General features: G+C 44.3%; 1 protein-coding gene across 5 annotated transcripts in view; it reads right to left on the minus strand.

The window, feature by feature from the left end:
* The window catches only part of LOC129706849 (hexosaminidase D-like), a 46951-nt gene that overhangs the window by 11430 nt on the left and 19037 nt on the right, over positions 1–16484 (minus strand). For all 5 annotated transcript variants that reach the window (XM_055651411.1, XM_055651412.1, XM_055651415.1 and 2 more), the window contains 7 exons: positions 13076–13313; positions 9131–9240; positions 7553–7640; positions 5573–5737; positions 2418–2601; positions 345–416; positions 10–214 (listed from right to left, as the gene is read on the minus strand). In XM_055651411.1, the coding sequence (XP_055507386.1) occupies positions 10–214; positions 345–416; positions 2418–2601; positions 5573–5737; positions 7553–7640; positions 9131–9240; positions 13076–13313 (1062 nt within the window). The remainder of the gene's footprint in view (positions 1–9; positions 215–344; positions 417–2417; positions 2602–5572; positions 5738–7552; positions 7641–9130; positions 9241–13075; positions 13314–16484) is intronic.

The following is a 16484-nucleotide window of genomic DNA, read 5'->3' on the forward strand; positions in this document are numbered from 1 at the left end:
GTACCGCACCTTTGCCAGCCTGTTAATGCCAATCCTTGGAAGTGAAGCAATGGGAACTGTGACATAGATTGAATAACCCACAACCACTGAAGGTGATTTTCTAGGTGGTTCTGGATTGGGGTCAAGACCTGGCCAACACCAGTAGCCCCTTTAAATGCACTTGCAAACCAGATGCTTCTGAATCCACTGTCCACATACTTAGTGAGGAGTTGCTCTGCAATTCAAAAAATATTTAATTAGGAATAAAAGGGTTAGAGTGGAGAAATCACAATTGCTTAAAGGATCATCAGCTTTGATAACAATGAAGCAGCAAAACGATGGTAGGATTTAACACTGTTTCTTACCTACTTTGGCAACATCAAAATGTCGCTGATAGAACCACATCATTGGAGTGACGTGTTCAGCTATACCAGTTTCTGTGAAAAGAAGAACCCAGAAGATCAAGTTACGGTGTAGTGTAATAGAAATTTGGTCCAAATTTGGAGGTGCAGGCGTGCAGTAGCAATTGTCTACAATGCAGCTAAATTATGGAAGTAAAGTGTGACATGTAATATGTATGTACATGGAATGGATGGAATACGTTATTGTCACATGTGACTAGGCACAGTGAAATCCTTTGCTGCAAACACAATGTACACAAATAGGAGCCACCTACGGCACTGACAAAGTTACAAAGTGCGCCAGCTCCTCACTTCTCCCCACGGCGGTTCCCCCAAGCTGGGTCCCCATTGTTCATTTAGCCCAATCATTTATTTCACCACTCAGCAGTTTATATTTAGAACATTAATTAAATCTATTTTAAACTGAATATTAAAATAGTGCATTTATGAGCTCGGGATATACCAGGCACTTTTCAGTCAATTAAATATTTTCTGTGAAGCCACAGGTGTAATTAAAAAAAAACACAATTTGTTCACAATGTCTGACAAATGCCAGATAGATAATGGAATGTTCTGTTTCAGGGATGTTGGTTGAGGACACCAGGTCTTCCTCAGCTTTTATACTCATGAAGATTGACTTGATGAGGATCAGCTAGAAGAGAGTCCCGCCATCTCCTTCCTCAGTACTATCCAAGTGTATCTGTCTGGAGTTTGCCGACTCTGGAGTGGATCTCTGGAGATTATAAAGTGTTTTGAGTAGAAATTGAACCCACAAATGCCTGAATCAGAAGAGCACTTTTAGTGGACCCCAAAATTGCACAAAGTGCCTAGTGTGTGACAAGACTTCAGAAAGAATGTTGGAGTACACAGGACTGCATGTAAACTGATATCCAAGATGTATATTAACATGTTTAACTGGCTTACATTCAATTAACAGAGACTTCATTTATTCTTTGCTTGGGATATAAAAAATAAGCACAAAATATTTACTTAATAGACAACAGGTGCAGGAGTTGCCATTTGACCCTTCGAGCCAGCACCGCCATTCAATGTGATCATGGCTGATCATCCCCAATCAGTTCCTGCCTTCTCCCCATATCCCCTGACACCGCGATTTTTAAGAGCCCTATCTAGCTCTCTCTAGAAAGCATCCAGAGAACCTGCCTCCACCGCCCTCTGAGGCTGAGTATTCCAGACTCACCATTCTCTGTGAGAAAAAGTGTTTCCTCGTCTCCGTTCTAAATGGCTTACTCCTTATTCTTAAACTGTGGCCCCTGGTTCTGCACTTCCCCAACATCGGGAACATGTTTCCTGCCTCTAGTGTGTCCAAGCAATCTTATATGTTTCAATGAGATACCCTCTCATCCTTCTAAACTCCAGAGTGTATAAGCCCAGCTGCTCCATTCTCTCAGCATATGACAGTCCCGCCATCCCGGGAATTAACGTTGTAAACCTACGCTGCACTCCCTCAATAGCAAGAATGTACTTCCTCAAATTAGGGGATCAAACTGCACACAATACTCCAGGTGTGGTCTCACTAGGGCTCTGTACAACTGCAGAAGGACCTCTTTGCTCCTATATTCGATTTGTCTTGTTACTTAGTTTATGGCAGAGTCAGAAGGAAATAAAGAAAACCAAATTCAATTGTTACGGTCTGCAATACACTGAGTTACCTCTGATGGATTGCCAACTCGCCTTCAAAAAAAGGTGAGGTACGTACAGACTATGCACGGGTTTCATGAAGGGAACATATCGTTCCAGAGTGTTAAAGAAGGGTTTCGGCCCGAAACGTTGCCTATTTCCTTCGCTCCATAGATGCTGCTGCACCCGCTGAGTTTCTCCAGCTTTTCTGTGTAACTATCGTTCCAGAGGACTGCTTCAGCCACACACCTACAACATTGGCTGTGAAGGACGCAAGGCTATTGACCACCTTGACCATTTCCAGTTAATCAATGAAATGGTTTATAAATGATGGATTGTATCTGATAAAAAATAAAGCCACTGTTTCCATAGAGTCCACGGCTCTAAAAGTCTCACCATGGATTTTTTCGTTTCTAATCTTCCGCAACATATCGTCCCACATCAGAAGTTTAAGGCCAGGGTGCATGTTGATCACAAAATGCACAATTTCCTTGACGTGCTTTAGGAATATTTGTCCAATATCACCTCGTCCCTTGTTTATCCATTGTTTGGATTCAGTGCTTTCCCCAAGGTAAAAAACCTGCAGAGAGTTAGCAAAAGGAAGTCGAATCACTCTTTCTATAAAGTACATACATTCAGTCATTCAGCATGGAAAGAGGCCCTTTGGCACAACCTGTCATGCCGACCAGGCTACCCCATCCACACTAGTCCCATCTGCCCGGGTTTGGCCCATATCCTTCTAAACCTTTCCTATCCATGAACCTGCCCAAATTACTTTTAATGTTGATATACAGTAGTATCTGACTCACCTAATCGTTCCCCCGCCCCGCACGGCCCGATTTTACCTCCTCCCCAAAATCCACAAACCTGACTGTCCTGGCAGACCTATTGTTTCTGCCTGTTCGTGCCCTACCGAACTTATTTCCACATACCTTGACTCCATCCTATTCCTCCTGGTTAAATCCCTCCCTACCTATGTTCAAAATACCTCACACGCTCTCCGTCGTCTCCAGGAATTCCGTTCTCTAGGCCCCCATCCCCTCATCTTCACCATGGACGTCCAGTCACTCTACACCTCCATCCCCCACCAGGAGGGTCTCAAAGCCCTCCGTTTCTTCCTCGACCGGAGAACTAACCAATCCCTGTCTACTGATACTCTCATCCGCTTAGCGGAGCTGGTCCTTACCCTTAATAACTTTTCGTTTGACTCCTCCCATTTCATCCAAATACAAGGGCATCGATTTCATCCACTTCATCCATTTCACCATTAACTTCCATCTGGCACTCAAATATGCCTGGACCTTGTCCGACATTTCCCTACCATTTCTGGACCTCACTATCTCCATCGCAGGTGATAGACTTCTGACCGACATCCACTATAAACCCACTGACTCCCATGGCTATCTGGACTATACTTCTTCCCACCCTTCTTCCTGTAACAACCCCATCCCCCATCCCCTACTCCCAATTCCTCCATCTACGCCACATCTGCTCCCAGGATGAGGTATTCCACACCAGGGCATCGGAGATGTCCTCATTCTTCAGGGAACGGGAGTTCTCCTCTTCTACCATAGATGAGGCTCTCACCAGGGTTTCTTTGATACCCCGCAACACTGCTCTCTCTCCCCATCCCCCCACTCATAACAAGGGCAGAGTCCCCCTAGTCCTCACCTTCCACCCTACCAGCCGTCACATACAACAAATACTCCTCCGTCATTATCGCCACCTCCAGCGTGACTCCACCACTCGCCACATCTTCCCATCTCCTCCCCTGTCCGCTTTCCGCAGAGACCGCTCCCTCCGTAAATCCTTGGTCCATTCGTCCCTTCCCAACCGTACCACCCCCTCTCCGGGCACTTTCCCTTGCAGCCGCGAGAAATGTTACACTTGTCGCTTTACCTCTCCCCTTGACTCCATTCAAGGACTCAAGCAGGTGCAACTTCCAGGTGCAACAGAGGTTCACCTGTACCTCCCCTCCAACCTCATCTATTGCATCCACTGCTCTAGATGTCAGCTGATCTACATCAGTGAGACCAAGCATAGGCTTGGCGATCGCTTCGCCGAACACCTCCGCTCGGTTCGCAATAACCAACCCGATCTCCCAGCGGCTCAGCACTTCAACTCCCCCTCCCATTCCGAATCCGACCTTTCTGTCCTGGGCCTCCTCCATGGTCAGAGTGAGGACCACCATAAATTGGAGGAGTAGCACCTCATATTTTGCTTGGGCAGTTTGTAACCCAGCAGTATGAACATTGACTTCTCTAATTTCAGGTAGTCCTTACCGTCTCCTCCGCTTCTCAGCTCTCCCTCTAGCCCCCTGGCTCCTCCTCTTCCTTTCTTCTTTCTGCCCCCCCCCCCCCCCCCCATCCTCACATCAGTCTGAAGAAGGGTTTTGGCCCGAAATGTTGCCTATTTCCTTCGCTCCATAGATGCTGCCTCACCCGCTGAGTTTCTCCAGCAATTTTGGCTGCCTCAACTACCTCCTTTGGCAGTTCATTCCACATACCCACCACCCTCTGGGTGAAAAAGTTGCCCCTCAGATTCCTACTAAATCTTTCCCCTCTCACCTTAAACCTTTGTCCTCAGGTTCTTGATTCCACTCCTCTGAATAAAAGATTCTGTGTATCTACTCTATCCATTACCCTCATGATCTTATACACCTCTCTATAAGATCACCTCTCATTCTCCTGTGCTCCAAGGAATAAAGTCCTAGCCTACCCAACCTCCCTTTGGCTCAGGCCCACAAGTCGTGGCAACCTAGTTGAAGCACCTTGAAACTACACAGATCAAAAACGCCAGGAGACCAACATCACCCTCTCTCACCAGCGCCAAAATCTCTCATTGATCAGTGAACTTCTTGACGTAAAGTTGAATCACTTTACGAATGTGATTATAACTGTGTGATATTTATGACCGAGATAAGATGAAACAAAAAAACAAACTACATTTCTGATTTATGAGAATCAGTCATATGGAAATGAATGAGACTGGGGCAATGACTGTGGACATCCCATCTGTGAATCCATTCCATTTCACGCTCTGAACATAACACGTTACCTAGTTTCCTTTCACAATTATTACTTCTCTAGTTATACACGTTATCAGATAAATATTTCACAAGACAATTATCAATAAAAGTATCCTCCAATATATGTCTGGCAATACCCATGTAAACTGAATGATGGGAAACACCCAACAGGTACTGATGAATAACTGAAAAAACAAGTGTGGGGTATTGTGTTTTCCATTGTGTGAAACTCCAGCTCATCCAGTGGACTACACACCCCAACCTCCTGCTTATTGCTCTCCACAGGCTGAAGTCCCATCCAACCTTTCCTTAGAACAGCTCTCACACAACCTTTAACCACCACCTTGACTCCACTGCTTTGACAAGCTCTGTCCTTATGACCAGTACTATGAATTACTGCAGGATTTGGTAATAATATTGTATATTAATAAACATCCAACTCACACCAGGAAATATTACTAAGATGTATTAACAGCACAGTAACATTATCATATTTGAATAAACATTACTACATTGTGCATACCTCATCAGCCCCTATGTGGAGCCAGGTAGATTTCTTGTGCTTGGCAAGTACCTGAGAGAGCATCTTCTTCACTAAATTCAGAGATTCTGGTAAATGAGGATTGAGGCTATTGGGGTATTTCCTCACCTCTCGGAGGTGCCGATATTTGTTGTGCTTGAGAACAAACTAACGGGGAAACAAAATTTGAGTGAATCAATCTTAAAACAACTTATGAGTCATCAATGAAGGGGAAGAGGCAAGGATACCAAAAACAATGTCACTGGGCCTTGTTTAAGTCTGCTCAGATGATGCAAGATTGTGCTTTAGGGAGGGCAAAGGTTAACCATACTCACTGCTGACATGTAGAAATGAAGTATACCATCAAATAAAGTAGTAGGTCACAAAGATATTCCAGGGGAACATCACCTTTACTTGATTATGGTCTGCTGCGCCTCACTCTCCTTTGTTTATCCTGCTTGTTACTTCCTCAAAGAATTCCAATAGATTTGTCAAGCAAGATCTCCCCTTAATAAAACTATGCTGACTTTGGCTTATTTTATCATGTGCTTACAAGTACCCCGAAACCTCATCTTTAATAATGGACTCTAAAACGTTACCAACCATTGAAGCCAAGCTAATCGGCCTGTAATTTATTTTCTTTTACCTCACTCCCTTCTCAAACAGTGGTTACATTTGCAATTTTCTAGTCAATAGACAATAGGTGCAGGAGTAGGCCATTTGGCCCTTCGAGCCAGCACTACCATTCAATGTGATCATGGCTGATCATCCCCAATCAACCATTCCTAATTCTTGAAAGATCACTACTAATGCCTAATCTTTACAGCTACCTTTTTTTCCAGAACCCTAGGGTGTAGTCTATATGGTCCAGGTGACTAATCCATCTTCAGTCCTTTCAGCGTCCCAAGCACCTTCTCCAAAGTAATAGCAACTGCACTTGTTTCTGCCCCCTGACTCCCTCGAATCTCTGGCATGTTGCTGGTATCTCCCACTGCAAAGAATGCTGAAAACATTTTCAGTTTATCCACCATTTCTTTGTTCCCCATTAGTACTTTTCCAGTCCAATGTGTAATCGTGCCCCATCTTTACTCTTTATATATCAGAAAAACATTTGGTATCCTCTTTCATGTTGTTAGCTTACCTTATCACCAGATAGAATCAGAAGAACACAGGAGTAGGCCAAAAGGACTCACAACCCTTCCGTGCCATGACTGATCTACTGTGCCCTCCATTATGTTTGGGACAAAGACCCATCATTTATTTATTTGCATAGAGCAGAACCTCCTTAGTATAATTTGTGTTGATTGAAGCTGACAGGGAAAGAACAAAAATCAGCTAAAGTTCCTGCTCCTGATTCCAATCCAAAAATCTTTGTTGACAGACATGAACTCAGGCATCCACGCTCTCTGCGATAGATCACAGAAATGCTGCACTAAATACCTAACTTCAATATACAAACCAATATTTAAGGTCCATCAAATGGAGGAACCGGAAACGACTGCAGTTATGTGGTCCTGCATCTTACTAAGCCTATATGGGAACATCTAATCTGGCACATGCCTCATTGTCACGAATGAAGAATAGATAATAATTAATCAGCTGGTCACTTGGCTCCATCAGCAGGCCAGCATCTGATTAGCCTCTTCACACATGACACAGAGAGATAAACCAATGGAAAGCCATTTATGAATATGAAAGAGTATATTTCATACACTCTTTCAGTGTAGCCATTGGTTATACAGGTATTACTATTGTGCAACTGAGCAGAAGACCCAAAATTAAAAAAAAAAAAAAGGCAAATTAAAAGCAAAAAGGGAGATTTATGGTTTGGATGGGAACCAAAACCAGGCCAGGAATCTGATGATGGTCTCATCCAATACTTTTTTTCAATTTGATTCTCTCAACTTACATATACTTCACATCTTACTCTTTCTGGACTAAGGCATGGGCTGAAGGAAGTTTGCATAGAAGTAGTGACCTTACCTCCATATGGCCAAAGGTTTGAATTAAGGGTATAATCTTCAGGTTATTGCTCTCAGCCAACTGCTGAATCTCGTCAATGTCAGCAGAACTATATAGGAAAAACAAAATTGCGAAGACAAATTAACAAAGATAAGCAATTCACAGTCACTCCTGAGGAATAGTGGCTAAAGAATAATGAATGACTAAGACTGTCTCCCAGGCACCAATTCATTCAAATACCACCTGAAAATGTACATTGCACTCTAGCCTATGACTCACACTTGGTTAGTTTGTTATTGCCTAACAAAACAATTAGTTGGAGTAAGTAAATTTACAGGAGCAGGAGACTTGTAAAGCAAGCCCGTATATTGGTTGGAGCAAGTAAACTGGCTAGTTAGCAGTAACAAAGAAGAATGCAGGAAAGTTAAAGAAGAATACAGATTGACCATTAAAAGGGAAGAAAGGAACAGCGGATTGGCCTATTGGGAGCAGTTGTGTTGAGGGCAAGGTGCCATGGTGAAGCCTAGTGGAAAACTGAGGCTTTGGCTTGAGAAGTTTCTGCAAGAAAAGCTGAGGAAAGGACTGTTGAGCTAGCAGGCTAGTCAGTTTCAATTTTAGAGGCAAAGCAGCAGCAGTGGGGAGTTTAAGGAGGAGCTGTTGGGATTAAATTATGAATGCCGAATCGCGTGATATGCAGCAGCATGATGTAGGAGCTGGTGGAACACATTGTGATTCCTGGTGACCACGTCTGCAGCAAGTGTTGGTTGCTTGAGAAATTCAGGCTCAAAATTGATGATCTGGAATCCGAGCCAACACATCATATGCTAATCGCAGTCGCTGCCTCTAAAAGGCTGCCAACATCATCAAGGACCCACACCATCCTGGCCACGCACTCATCTCTCCACTACCATCAGGTAGAAGGTACAGGAGCCTGAAAACTGGTACATCCAGGTTCAGGAGCAGCTTCTTCCCCACAGCCATCAGGCTATTAAAGTCAAGTCAAGTCAAGTCAAGTTTATTTGTCACATACACATACGAGATGTGCAGTGAAATGAAAGTGGCAATGCTCGCGGACTTTTGTGCAAAAGACAAACAACAAAACAACCAAACAAATTATAAACACAATCATAACACACATATTCTTTTACATAATAACTCGCCAACAAACAGACTCTGAACTGTAACAGCCTATTGCACTTTATCTGCTTATTTATGTGTATATTGAATTGACCTGAACTGTTCTGTATTTATGCTTACAATACTCTGTTGTGCTGCAGCGAGCAAGAATTTCATTGTCCTAACTGGAAGTCATGACAATAAATTATCTTGACTTGTGTTGACCCACTCATTCCTGGAATCATTCTTGTAAACCTCCTCTGGACTAATGTTGTAAATCTCTGTAAATCAATGGGTCTTGCCATTAACTGTCACTTTCTCCTTACATTTGACCTCTTAAAGTGCAACGCTTCCCACCTAGTCGGATTAAACTCCATCTGCCATTTCTTTGCCTGTTTTTGCAGCTGATCTATATCCCACTGTACACTTTGACAGCCTTTCTCCAACAGGAAGCAACAACAGGAAGCTCTTGCCCAGTCTTACCTGTATGCATAGGTAGACTTGAGGATTTCAAGATCGTCAGAGTAAGGAAATGTATCCTCGTATTCCATTAATATACCATTGGCCCCGATACTGGACAGAAGTGGAAAGATCTGTAATGAATGTAAAATATTTATATCCCGGCTACATCTGTACAGAAACTTAAAATTGAAAAACTATGGATGCTGAAAATCTGAAATTAAACAGAAGATGATGGATATTATCACATCTGCACAGATTTACAGCTGGTTTAGAGTTGGAATAAACTACTCCATGGTTGTTGGAAACCGATTTTGTAGCAGCTCTTCAAACGGAATTGGATACATGTTCTCCTCAGGTTTTGGCAGGGTTCCTTCCGTTCCTGTGAACTGTTCATAACCCGACCAGTTTGTGAGTCAAAAGTATGATCATCAATCGAGTTCCCACACAGCAGAAGATGCTTCGCAGCTGCTGGCAAATCCATCCAGCGATCTCCCAAATACATTTTACTATGTACAGGCTATATATAAGTTGGGCACTTGTAATGCTGGGAAGGACCTATAAAGGGCCACTAGGGAAGCCGCATTGAAGGCAGCCTCTGCCTACAGTCTGTCTGTTTTTCTGTCTTTTTTTCATTTTTAGTCAGTTTTTAAAGTTTGTTTTGGAGATTTCTTTAGCTTTTCTTTGTGGGGGAGGGGGGTAGGGTAAGGGGGAAACCGGTTCCCAGTCACTTCCTGACGAGGCCGCGACTATTCTCCGAGTCGCGTCCTCGCAGCCTACCACTTGGATTGGAGCGGCCTTTCCATCCGAGGACCGGACCAGAGCTTCAGCAGCGGCGGCGCAGCGCTGGATACCCTGTGTCGCCGTTGAAGCTCCGGAGTGTTGGGCCTGCTGCTTCAACATCGGAGCTGTTGTTTGCAGAGCTTCCAGCACGGGCGGCGCTGACTTTATCATCGCGGAGTCCTGGGGCCCTTTGCCGAGGGCCGCCTGCATTGAATCTCTGCCCAGCTCGGCCCATGGACTTCGGGAGCCACGGACTCCGGTAGGAAGTGGCCGATTCGGATGTCCAAGCCACTGAGGATGTCCTCCAGTCCCGACATTGGACTTCCATCACCCCGGCGAGCGGGCCTGAACATCGGGCCGCCCGTAGCGGCGACAGCGGGGGGTTCGGGAGCTCCCCAACCATGGGAAGACAACAGAGGAGAATGACTGAATTTTGGAGCCTTACCTCACAGTGGGAAACTTTGATCCCGTTGTGTGGGGATGTCTGTGTTAAAGACTATCGTGTTCTGTGCTCTTTATTATTCGTATGGCTGTATGGCGACCACACATTTCACTGAACCAATTGGTACATGTGACAAATAAATGTATCTTGTATCTAAATACTTAAAGAAAAAAAATTCAGATCTACAAGGAAAGAGGAGACCGAAGTAATTGGATTGCTCTTCAAAACTGTCCCAGATGATGCAAAAAAAGGCCACCTTCTCTGCCACAGAATGCAAATATTCCACGTTACACTCCCTTTTGATGATGCTTTAGTAGATCACTTTCACTCATGTTATGAGTCATACTTTGTAGCTCCACCCAAACAGAAAGCTTCTCTTCCCTTTCTTCTTCAGTCTTGAGTTATGTGTTACACAATACACACAATGCACAATACACAATACAATTTATTTGTCACTTGAAACTCATAGAGGCTCAAATGAAATGTCATTTCTACAGCCATACACCCAAGAAAAAAAGACCCAAGACACAACACAATTTACACAGACATCCATCACAGCGCATTTCCTCCTCGCTGTGATGGAAGGCAAAAAAACTTATCTCTCCCCTGCACTCCCCATTCCCCTCCCGATGTCAGAGTCAAAGCCCCCGGCGGGCGATAGCAATTGTCCCGCGGCCATTAACACCGCGCCGGGTGATGCAAGGCTGCGCTCCGGGTCTTGTTGGAGCCTCCGGCGGGCACTAGCAAATTCCCGCAGCCGTTGAAGCCTCGCCAGGCAATGATGTAAGGCCCCGCTCCAGGTACTCCTCGACCCCACGACTCGGGCAGGAGAAGTCGCCGTTGCAGAAGCCCCGAAAAGCGGTCTCCCAGCACATCATTGCCTACTAGTTACATGACTTTGTTGGACTATGAATAGATGAACAAAATTGTATGGGCCCTACAATTGCAAACAAATGTACATCCTGTTCACACCCTTTCATCACACTGTGTTTCATATGATCATTTAAGGCTTTTCCTTCATTGTAGACTCGTGCACCAGAATTTCTCATATTATCTGTATTATCCCTCGCAATTTCCACCAGCTCCAACATGATACTGGTTCAATCCTGACCTCAGCTGCTGTTTGTCTGGAGTTTGCATTTTCTCCCTGTGACCCCGTGAGTTTGCTCCAGTTTCCTCCTACATCCCAAATGTTCAAAATTATTAGTTAATTGGCTTATGTAAATTGCCCCTAGTGTGCAGGGCATAGAATAGTGTAAGGGTCAGCATGGACTCCTTGGGCCAAAGGGGCTGTTCCCTTAAGGGCCTGTCCCACTGTACGAGGTAATTCAAGAGTTTTCCCCTAATTCGAGTTCATGTCATGTACGTAGCGGGTACGTAGGAGCTCGTACGAGTAAAAAGTAACAATTTTTTTCATCATGAGTATTTTTTTACTCGTGTACATTTTTCAGTGTTGAAAAAACGTCACGAGTTTACTCGATTTCCTGAGTAACTACCGTCACTCGTACGAGCCGCTACGTGACATCCACATGCTCCTACGTGCCCGCTACGCACATTACATGAGCTTGAATCAGGGGAGAACTCGGGAGAACTCTTGAATTACCTCGTACAGTGGGACAGGCCGTTAACTATCTAACTAAACTCTACTACTCCTCTGATCTCTCTGCCTGAGGCATCCAATATCAGATTGAAGAGAATGCCTAATTTTCCATCTGGACAAATTGCAGCAAGCAGGATTCAACAACGAATTCTCCGACTTGTCATTGTGTTGCCATTACGCCCTCCCTTTTTTCCTTCGTTTGTATATTCGGGCTGCTCAACACATCCCACTGGGCCAGGCCCAGCCTAAGGAAGGAAGAAATGTTGATGGGATTTTTTGGCCATTGCTTTGAGATGGCTAGTCTAGGACTAGTTGCTGATGATATTTACGCCTATGAACTTGAGGTTTTCGACCATCTTTATGTTGGTGCCGTCAATGTAAACCTGGGTATGTTTACCACTTCACCTCCTGCAGTTGATCACCTTTGTCTTGATGACATTGAGAGAAAGGTTGTTGTCTAGGCACCAGATTACGAGATTCCCAATCTTCTTCCTGTACTCCATCTCATCATTATTTGATATCCGGCCCACTACGGTGGTGTCGTCCACGAAGTTATAAACCGAGTTGGATTTTACTTGGCTGCACAGTCATGTATGAGTAAAGAACAGATCTTTGCAGAACACCAGCATTGAGGATTATCGTAGAAGTTGATTTGTCACCTATCCTCACTGATTGTGGTCTGTGGGTCAGGAAGTCGAGGATCCAGTTTAGTTTAGTTTAGTTTAGAGAAACAGTGCTGAAACAGGACCTTCGGCCCACCAAGTCTGCACCGATCCCTACACACTAACATTATCCTATACACACTACAATGTTACCAAGCCAATTAGCCTCCAAACCTGTATGTCTTTGGAATGTGGGAGGAAACCAGAGTTCTCAGAGAAAACGCATGCCGGTCACGGTGCGAATGTACACACTCCATACAAATAGCACTCGTAGTCAGGATCGAACCCGGGTCTCTGGTGCTGCAAGGCAGCAACTCTACCGCTGTGCCACCATGCAGTTGCAGACAGGGGTGCTGAAAATGTTTGTTAAACATTGCCATTGTACAAGGCTCTCCAGTTACTCATTAAAATCAACTTCCATTCCTATAACCCTGGAAGTAAAAAGGGGCTCACAATTTAATTCTCAGGCTTTCACCTCCTACCTGTTTCAGATAAGCAAGTTTGGGTGGAGCTCCTTTGAGATCCAAGTGCACGACTCTCATCCCAGAAGAAATATCATTTTTCAGATGGTCTGATGGCGCCTTCAGCACTGACTTGATATCCTCCTTTCCTTGCTGTAAGGTTTCCTTGGTCAGGCTCATCAGTTCATGCTTCTTTGCTATTGATTTTCCATGCTTACTCCAGAAGTTACTATTCACAGGAGTGTAAGTTTGTTTTGGCCTAAGAGAAAGAAGCATATTTCTTCAATCAACTGAATCCTTTAACCATAGCACACAAAAGTTTACAAGCCTTCCAAACTAAGAAGCTAGCTTTGAGAGTAGCAGCAGTATTTTAACCATTAAACTACAATTTGGCATATACAGGAAAGAAATTACACGACTAGGGTAACGAACAGGTTCTGATCTTGCAAACGCCCACCAGTCAATTTTGTCCCTAAGTTGGAAAATGCACAAAGAAATGGTAACCATGGTTCCACAATGTTGCAATGAATGCCATCAAAAGCGTAAAAGACTGAAAAGAAAGAACAATTACTATAAGTGGACAGTGAGAGTGGAAACTAGTTCTTATGTTTAAGGAATGAATGTGTGTACATATGTTGCTCAATTAGCCTGACATCGGTGGTGGTGAAGGTGCTGGAGTCAATTATAAAAGATGAAATCGCGTCGCATTTGGATAGCAGTAACAGGATCGGCATGGATTTACGATGGGGAAATCGTGCTTGACTAATCTTCTGGAATTTTTTGAAGATGTAACTAGGAAAATGGACAAGGGAGAGCCAGTGGATGTAGTGTACCTGGACTTTCAGAAAGCCTTTGATAAGGTCCCACATAGGAGATTAGTGGGAAAAATTAGAGCACATAGTATTGGGGATAGGGTATTGACATGGATAGAAAATGGGTTGGCAGACAGGAAACAAAGAGTAGGGATTAACAGGTACATTTCAGAATGGCAGTCAGAGACTAGTGGGGTACCACAAGGCTCGGAGCTGGGACCACAGCTATTTGCAATATGCTTTCATGATTTAGATGAAGGGATTACAAGTAACATTAGCAAATTTGCAGATGACACAAGCTGGGTGGCAGTGTGAACTGTGAGGTGGATGCTATGTGGATGCAGGGTGACTTGACAGGTTGAGTGAGTGGGCAAATGCATGGCAGATGCAGTTTAATGTGGATAAATGTGAGGTTATCCACTTTGGTGGCAAAAACAGGAAGGCAGATTATTATCTGAATAGTGGCAAGTTGGGAAAAGGGGAAGTGCAACGAGATCTGGGGGTCCTTGTTCATCAGTCACTGAAAGTAACCATGCAGGTACATCAGGTATTGAAGAAAGCTAATGGCATGCTGGCCTTCATAACAAGAGGAGTTGAGTATAGGAGCAAAGACTTCTGCAGTTGTACAGGGCCCTAGTGAGACCACTGCTGGTGTATTGTGTGCAGTTTTGGTCTCCAAATCTGAGGAAGAACATTCTTGCTATTGAGGGAGTGCAGAGTAGGTTCACGAAGTTCATTCCTGGGATGGCGGGACTATCATATGTTGATAGAATGGAGCGACTGGGCTTGTATACACTGGAATTTAGAAGGATGAGAGGGTATCTTATTAATACATCTACGACACACACACACACACAAGATCAGACTTTTATAGATCTAGATATATATATAGATATAGATATAGATCAGTGGTTCCCAACGTGGGGCGTACGCCCCACAGGGGGGCAATTTGATTTTTAAGGGGGGCAATTGAAGAAATGTTATTCTGCAAATCGTTAGAGACCACCACTACCGCCACTGATATATATAATAAACTAAAACACTACTTAGATGTCAATAATATACCAATGGAAAACAACATCTTGTGCAGCTGATGGTGCTCCTGTTATGATGGGCAAGAAAAATGGCTGCTTAAAATTGATGAAAGATGAGAATCCGGAAATGCTTCTTGTGCACTGTGTTATTTATAGAGAGAACTTAGTGTCGAAAAATATTTCTCCTGTACTTAATGAGGTACTAAAATCTATCAATGCTATCAAAATTATATATCATACCACATGGGGGGGCATCAGGATTTTAGAGGTGATTAGGTGGGGCATGGCCAAAAAAAGGTTGGGAACCACTGATATATATCCATTTATCTATATCTATATATATGTATATTTCCATTCAAGACATTTATATTACAAACAAGGGTCCCAGCACCGATCTCTGTGGTCATGGACTTCCAATCAGAAAAGCATAGTTGCACCACTACCCTCTGCCCCGTCCCAAGCCAATTTTGTATCCAATTAGCCAGCTTGCCTTTGTTACCATGTGCCTTAACCTTCTGGACCTGACCAGCAAGCGGGAAATTGTTAAATGCCTTAAGGGCCTGTCCCACATACGCAATTTTTACTCAGACTTGCTGGCACCCGTCAAAGTCACAGCAGATCGCCATAAAAATGTCAAAATGGTGAAAATCCAGCGGCGACCAGTAAAAGGTACGACTCTTTGGGCGACTACTCGCAACCAAACAGGCGTCACTCCCACTTGTCAGATATCATTTTACCCACAAGCGTCTGCTCCCAATCTGTTTGTCAGATCCTCTCCTGCACTATCAAACCAGCTTTCCCTCAATTTAGAACCTTATCTTGTAGACCAAACTTATCCTTTTCCATAACTACCTCGAAAGTTACAGAATTATGATCACTGTTTTCAAAGTGTTCCCCCACTGATATTTTCTCCACCTGCCTGATTTAATTTCCTAAGATGAGGACAAGCCCTTTTCTACACCATGGTGTCACCAGATCGTGCTGCATGAATTATGGGGAACCAGAGAGTGCCCAGACTGCAGCACACCAGAGCATGTGGCAGCCAGCTGCACTGCCATCTGCTGGAAGAAGTGCAGGCAGAATGTCCACCAGGCCAAAGTTACGTGCTGTAGATTAGTTTGGTCTCCTCAAACCAAGGATTTGAGGAGTGATGGTCTCACCATCATCTGTGAAGCTCCGAGAGTGCTGTCCCCCAATCCACCTCTGGGATTGTGGGAGTGGGGCAGGGCCAAAGTAACTCAGGCTGGTACGCAGGGAGCAGCGTCCTAGAAGAAAAGCGGAGGATGAAGGGATCAAGAACTAAGCCGATCTCCCTTCAATGCTGTAGATCAGTGCATGTTCCTTTAACCATAGTGCTCACGCAGTCTATCGTTGCGGAGACCATTAACCAGGACGTCCCTGGCCTGCAGCGCTTCCTGGGCATGGTCAATTACCTGGGTAAGTTCATAACCGACATCAGTGAACTGAGTGCCCCCCTGCGGGAACTAATCAAAAAGGACTCCGCGTGGGTCTGGCTCCCGCATCACCAGTCGGCTTTCGTGGCTCTGAAGTTGAAGCTTGCCGCTACCCCGACTTTGAAATTTT

The sequence above is a fragment of the Leucoraja erinacea genome, chromosome 20 (assembly GCF_028641065.1).
Source record: "Leucoraja erinacea ecotype New England chromosome 20, Leri_hhj_1, whole genome shotgun sequence".
In the NCBI taxonomy this organism is placed as follows: Eukaryota; Metazoa; Chordata; class Chondrichthyes; order Rajiformes; family Rajidae; genus Leucoraja; species Leucoraja erinaceus.